Source organism: Cynara cardunculus (assembly GCF_001531365.2).
Source record: "Cynara cardunculus var. scolymus isolate 2C chromosome LG 1, CcrdV1, whole genome shotgun sequence".
Lineage (NCBI taxonomy): Eukaryota > Viridiplantae > Streptophyta > Magnoliopsida > Asterales > Asteraceae > Cynara > Cynara cardunculus.
In genome coordinates, this window is record NC_037528.1 from 1,018,209 (window position 1) to 1,025,215 (window position 7,007).

Sequence of the window (7,007 nt, forward strand, 5' to 3'; positions counted from 1 at the left end):
AATTATTATCTTTAGAAAATGTTATATTATTAAACTAAAAATAAATTATTTCATTATTAAACCTAAATTAAATTATAATAAAAGAATAAATTAAATAAATTACATAAAAAATAAGAACTTTTAAATAGTTGATTTGATATCAACATTGATATATATATTTTTTAAAATTTTTATGATATCTTCAAATTTATATTTTATTCAAAAATAAAATCATTATTGCTTTCTTAAAAACACATAAAATCGTATTATACCATCGACAAAGACAAATAATAAAATAGAACATTAAAATCGAGATGTGTCTCGCTGCATTGTGCGAGTACTCTTCTAGTTTATTATAAAAGATTAATTATTTTTTCTCTTGATTAGTGATGGCCAAAAACCGGTCCCGGGTTGGTTCCAACCGGTCCCAAAATTTCTCATAACCGGCCATAACCAGTCTCAGTCCCACTCCTGCTCGAAAAAATTGAGTCTGGTCAAGCTTTATTGTAACCGGTTATGGGCCGCCGGTCCCCATCATTAAAAAATATATTTTTTATTTTTATTTTTTAATGATATATATTTTTATTACATTATAAAATTTGTAATTGGGTCACTAAAATCCACTTTAAAAATGTGTTTTATTATAATTAAAATTACATTATCTTACAAAATATAACGAGAAACCGATAATTGTGAACGTATTTTTACGTTTTTGCGAATCGAAAACTTGGTATGTAAATCTCTCAACCAAGACACTTGCATATAGTGTTTAATTAGAAAGCAAAAAATACAAAAAAATGGCCAAAAAACGGCTACATTTTTAAAAATAGTTACATTTTTTAAAAATCGGGCCGGACCAGGCCGTCCCATAACCAGATTTCGGTCCCGGGCCCGGTCCTCCGGTAGTCCCGGGCCGGACCGGTTTGGCCATCCCTACTCTTGATAGCATATTTTTGAGATATTTAATGTGCTTACTTGGGTAAGCACTTATCAACAGAGGCAAATGTAATGGTAAAAAAGAGGGGGGAAGGGACCTCGGTCAAAAACTCAAAAAAAAAAATCATAGGTTAAAATTTAATTAGGTTTTACATGATTTACCTTTCACTTTCCCTCATTACATTTTTCCGTGGGCCCCCAACCCCAATCAAAACCGTTAATCCAACCAAAAAAATCTGTTGAAATCAATCAAATAAACCAAAAAAGTTATTCAAAATTGACAAAAACACTAAAAAAATCCCTCGAAATCAACCAAAAAACTTTAAAATTCTCTCAAAAACGTTGTAATTAAGTTCAAAACACATCGGATAATTTTATGGGTCTTTAATCCACCTTAAAGGTAACCCCACTGAACAAAAATCTTGGATCCGTCACTGCTTACCAAGTCGTATTACCTCATCGGATAATATGGTAAGGATCAAGAGTCTTACCCGGTAAGTGAAGGCGACGACTCTTACCACGGTAAGCACTTACCAGGTAAATTGTTGCATGTGATATCGTTTTGATGGATTAAAATCTTACCCAGTAAGTAAATAATATTATTAAATTTTATTGATAAACAATTACCGGGTAAGTATTTGGTAAACGGCCCATTAGGCTTCGTAAAAAGATTTTAAATATATATGATTCAATTTGTATGTTTTATAGTATTTTGAATGAAATTGAATTTATAAATAATTATAAAAGTAATTAAATTATCTTTCTATTAATTAATTTACAAAAACTAGTGTTTTTAACAATTTTTCAAAACATTATTAAAAAAATCATATTAAATTCCAAAAATACCAACTACCCCATCAAATATTTAATTCCTATATTTCTGGAATTTCAATTTTAAATTCAAACACTTTTTTAAATCAAATGTACTAATAAACATTTTTTTTTATAACTTTTTTATATAAACTCTTTTTCAAATAGTGTGATATAAAAAAACTAATAAACTGTTTTTATTTAAAAATGTACTAAAACGTCTAAAATTGTCATATAAATTATTGTAACACTTTTAGAAATAGCGTTTTATTGTTTGATCTAATAAACTTAAATCGTATAAAGCAAAGTATCAAAAATATTTAGACGTTTTTGACGTAGTATAAAATTAACTTTAGTGTGGTGTGTAATTCGTTATGTTTGGCAAAATAGTAGATAAGATAGTTGATAACTGATAAGTTAGTTGGTGACTGATAAGCTAGCTGATGAACTAAATATGTTTGGCAAAAACTAGCTCACGATAATCTAGTTGGAAAATGTATAATTACCAAAAATGATATGTTTAAAACTTAACAAAATTGAATATTTCATAATATATTTAAAACAATTCAGTTATGTTAATTAATATAAATACAAATTTTAGAAAATATTTAGGGTAAATGAGTATTTTAAATAATCATTACATGTCTATATCTATACTATATTATTAAGCATTTGACAAAAATTATTAAAAACCATTTTTATGCACGAAATTATGTTTATTGATGCATATTACTTAAAATTTAAGATTATAAGTAAATTGTGCATAAATACAACTTATTAAAGCTTCATATTTGAATTCGTGTAACTAACTGCAGATAAAAATAATTAAATATTGGATAAACATCTCATTTTAAATATAAAAAATCTAAACTATAATTAAGGTAATCATTAAGTTTTAATAGAATACTTAGTTATTATAATTATATTATTAAATCTAAGTTAGATTTCTTTGTTAGTAAATCTAAATTAAATTATATTAAAAAATTGAATTAAGAAAATTACACCAAAACACAAGAACTTTTAAAAATATTAATTTGGTACTGATATCGATATTTTTTTTCAAAATTTTATGACATTTTCAAGTTTATATTTTATTTAAAAAAAAAACATTATCGCTTTCTCAAAGCCACATAAAACCGTATTATATCGACATAAAAAAAGAATAAAACGAAACACTGAAATCAAGAGGTGTCTCGATACATTGCACGAGTACCCTTCTAGTTACATTATAAAGTATTTGACAAAAATTCTTAAAACCATATTTTATGCATAAACTACTGTTTATATTACTTAAAATTTAATATTACAAGTTGAATGTGCGTTGGTTTAACTTATTAAAGCTTTATATTTGAATTCATGTAACTAACTGCAGATAAATATAATTAAATATTGGATAAACATCTCATTTTAAATATAAAAAATCTAACATATAATTAAGATAATAATTGAGTTATTACAGAGTACTTAATTCCTATTTCTATATAAAAAAATTTATTATTAAATAAAAAATAAATTAATCCGATATTAGACTTAAATTAAATTATAATAAAAAATAAATTAAAGAAATTATTAAGGAAATGAGAACTTCTAAATAATTAATTTGATACTAATATTGATATATTTTTTTCAATTTTTTATGATATCGACATAGATAAAAAAATAAAATAAAAACGTTAAAATCGGGATGTGTTTCGATATATTAAACGAGTACATTTCTAGTAGTTAAAAATGTAATCGCTTTTAGATACTTTTACTTTTAATTCCCTGTTTTCAAAAAGAGTAAATTATGATTTTTGTGTGGTTTAATAATTTTTATTTTAAAGTTTATAAATTGCAATTTTTATTTCTAAAATTTATAAATTATTGTTATTTTTATCCTTCGACTAATTCTTTTTTTTTTTATTAACCTGAATATCCAACCCGATATGTAAGCCGACTAATTCCATGACAACTATTTGCTTTGCAAATAGTCCGGAGTCACCGCATTTGAACCTCCATGGCCACAAAGAAATTTTTATTCCTCTTTGGATTTAAACTTGGAATCTCCTGGTACTTTTGACCTTTGGAGCCAAGCTCAAACCAATCAGGCATCACCCTACCTTTATGGTTGACTAATTCCTATCTTTAAAAGGTAAGAGTCGAAAACAATAACGAATTGTAATTTTAAAACCAATGTAGTCTTTATAAAGAATCTTTTGAAAGATGATATATTGATGTATGCGGACATTATTGAACTCAAAGAATGGAAAAAGAAGGTCGAGGACCATTCCTGGGACCAATAAGCAAGCTCTCAATTGGTGAGGGTCGATTCATATTCAAGATTACGTGTCAAAGTTGATTTTGAATTTGACCTGCATTTTTCCTCACTATCAAACCAATACTATAGTATCTGAAGGTTAAAAATGTCTGGAAGTCCTAGTTTCAAATTCAAGAAGTAATAAAAAATCTCTTGTGGTCATGGAGATTCAAATGTGGTGACTTCGGGATACCTGCAAAGCAAATGGTCGTTTTGAGATCATTCGGTTCGCATAACGGGTTGGATATTCAGGTTAATCAAAAAAAATATATTATAATATCTCTTGACAATTTTTTGATCATCAAAAATTGATTAATTAATTAACCTTATTCATCTTCCATAAATATTCAAATCATAATAAATGAATTCTCATTATTTTTATAAATATCTCAATTAATTGAGTTGCATTGGTTGTACAAATGAACATGATTGTATTTGAAATATACCCTCTATATATATATAATATATGAATGTAGTTATGTAACGAGTGACAAACGGGTAGATTTGGCATTAATGATTTTGTTTGCGTGTGTCCTTCTCTCACATTATTGTAACATATAATAATCATACATAACCACACACTGCTAGTATGTTATGATAAGAACTAGACCGATATTTTCATCTAACCCCTCGTATTATATATAATTACTATATCCTATCCTTTATTTCTCTAATTTGTCAAAAGTTTCAAGACAACCAAATTTCATTGCAAACCCACCTCATTAGCCACATCAACAAACAAATATCGAGTTGTATCCCACTACACATCACTCGTCAAATCAACATTTTAACCGGTTAGTAGTTAAACCGGTTATCTAGGTAATTAACTGTTTGAAACTTTCCCTTTCAAATACCAAATAAGCGTATTGAAATTATGTTTCGCAAAATTGAAATTAGAACAAAATATGTTACAATTTCTATATAGAACGTCAAAAATGTTTAAAAGTAATAATAGACTACTTTACATAACTTAAGTTTAAATAACCTTACAATTATGTGTTATACGTAAAAGTGTTACAATAAGTTTATTAGATGTGTTTGAATGTTTTAACATGTTTTTTTGAAACACTATTATCGAAAAAATATTTTACATGACATTTTGGTTGCTTGCTTATCCTTTCATAGAAAAGACACATATTTTTTTAAACACAAAAGATTTATAAAGAAAACCAAAATTTAAGTTTAAAAAGCAACAAATTTGAGAACTTGAAGATGGGCTTTTGTATAAAAATAGAAACATTTACCATCTTAATCATTAAAGTCTTGGGATAATATTTCAGTTTAAAAAACTATATAGTGACACCTAACAAAACAATAAGGTGACACCTTTATAAAACATAATTTTTTTCTTTTATAACGAAATCATGAAGCGGTAGTCTGTGTCATTGTATCTATCCATATGGGTCGGCCTCTTGTCCTAGATTAAGTTGCTTCATTAATTCCATAATATATACAGGGTCCTATATGTAGTTTTTCATAGTACGTGGTGTAGATTGAAATATTTGAGTTTTGTGTTCCACCATAAAGTTGAGTTTTGTCTTGTTTATTAAAAGCGCATCCGCGAATTCGCCACGCTAACTCAAATACCCTCGGCCCCACGAGGACCACCGACGGAATCTAGTTGCTATAAATAAACCACCCACAACCCCAACCATTAGATTGCATGGCTAACCGTCGACGCCGTAACTCCTCCGCTTTTCAGCTACCCGATAATGAAGACAACCCACAACCCATCGTCGCCGACGGCTCCTCCAGCCGCCAACAACCGGTTTACCATGGAATCCGATGTCGAGCTGGAAAATGGGTTTCTGAAATTCGTGAACCAAACAAGTCTACTCGTATATGGCTAGGAACGTATCCGACACCGGAGATGGCCGCCGCCGCTTACGACGTGGCAGCATTAGCACTCAAAGGTAGATATGCGGTACTAAACTTTCCTGATTCTGTTTTATCTAGGATGCTTCCGGAGTGTCCGACGGCTGATGACATCCGTGCCGCCGCGGCAAGGGCGGCCGCCGCTCAAGCACTCAGTATTGAAAGTGGTGGAAGCTCTAGCGGCGGCGGAACAACACCTCCTGGACAAGGAGAAGTTATGGACGATGAAGCAGTATTTGGCGTAGGGAATCACTCTGATGACGAGACAGATAACTCCGGCGGCGGAGAGAAATAATAACGTTGGATGTTGAAGAAATTGATGAAGATATATCATCATATAATATATGTAACCGTTTTATGTTTTCGTTGAAACCAATTGTTTATCAATATGTAAAACGATATAAATAAATAAATAAATAAACTACTAATATTTATGCTTTATTACGTCATCTCCAATATATACATGGAATATTTTTTGTACTTATTTTTAGCATAAAATATTAAATTTGATGTAATAGTATTCATAACGTCATCTTTCGATATTTACAAAATGATCGTTTAATTTAAGATTCATGTACTTTTTATTTTATTTTATTGTCTAATAACACCCATTATATTAAAATGTAGGACGCTTGGCGTCAAAGGTCAAAAGTATCAGAAGGTCTCAGGTTTAAATCCAGTGAGAAATAAAAATCATATTGTGACCACAGAGGTTCAAATACGATGACTCCAAGCTATCTGTAAAGCAGATGATTACTCTGAGATTAATCGGCTCGCATAACAGGTTGGATATCCAGGTTAATAAAAAAACAAAAATAGAGCCTGACGCGACTTATGTCAAGGCGCAAGTCGCAGCAGCTACTTTTTTGGCGCATTCTAAATTATCAAGTTTTTTAATTAAGGGAAATGTTGAAGCATCATTTTAGAGAATTACCTTTACGGTTATAGTAGGTGCATTTTTTGGGTAATTAAGATAAATGGGTTCTCTTACCTCTACTTTATAAACATGATACCGTTCATAGACGTTTTTAAAGTACCGCTTATAGATTTTGTTATGCAAATTCCCATTTTGTACATTTTATATTTTTTTAAAGTTACGTGGTTACATGGG

General features: G+C 29.2%; 1 protein-coding gene across 1 annotated transcript; it reads left to right on the plus strand.

Moving 5' to 3' along the window:
- Positions 1-5,684: 5,684 nt before the first annotated feature.
- LOC112513266 (ethylene-responsive transcription factor ERF027-like) lies at positions 5,685-6,385 on the plus strand. Its single transcript, XM_025119484.1, has one exon. The coding sequence runs from the start codon at positions 5,685-5,687 to the stop codon at positions 6,189-6,191; it is 507 nt and encodes a 168-aa protein (XP_024975252.1). The 3' UTR covers positions 6,192-6,385.
- The last annotated feature ends 622 nt before the right edge of the window (positions 6,386-7,007 follow it).

Excerpts from the sequence above, each read along its gene's own strand:
- LOC112513266 (XM_025119484.1), top strand. The coding sequence starts at position 5,685 with ATGGCTAACCGTCGACGCCGTAACTCCTCCGCTTTTCAGCTACCCGAT.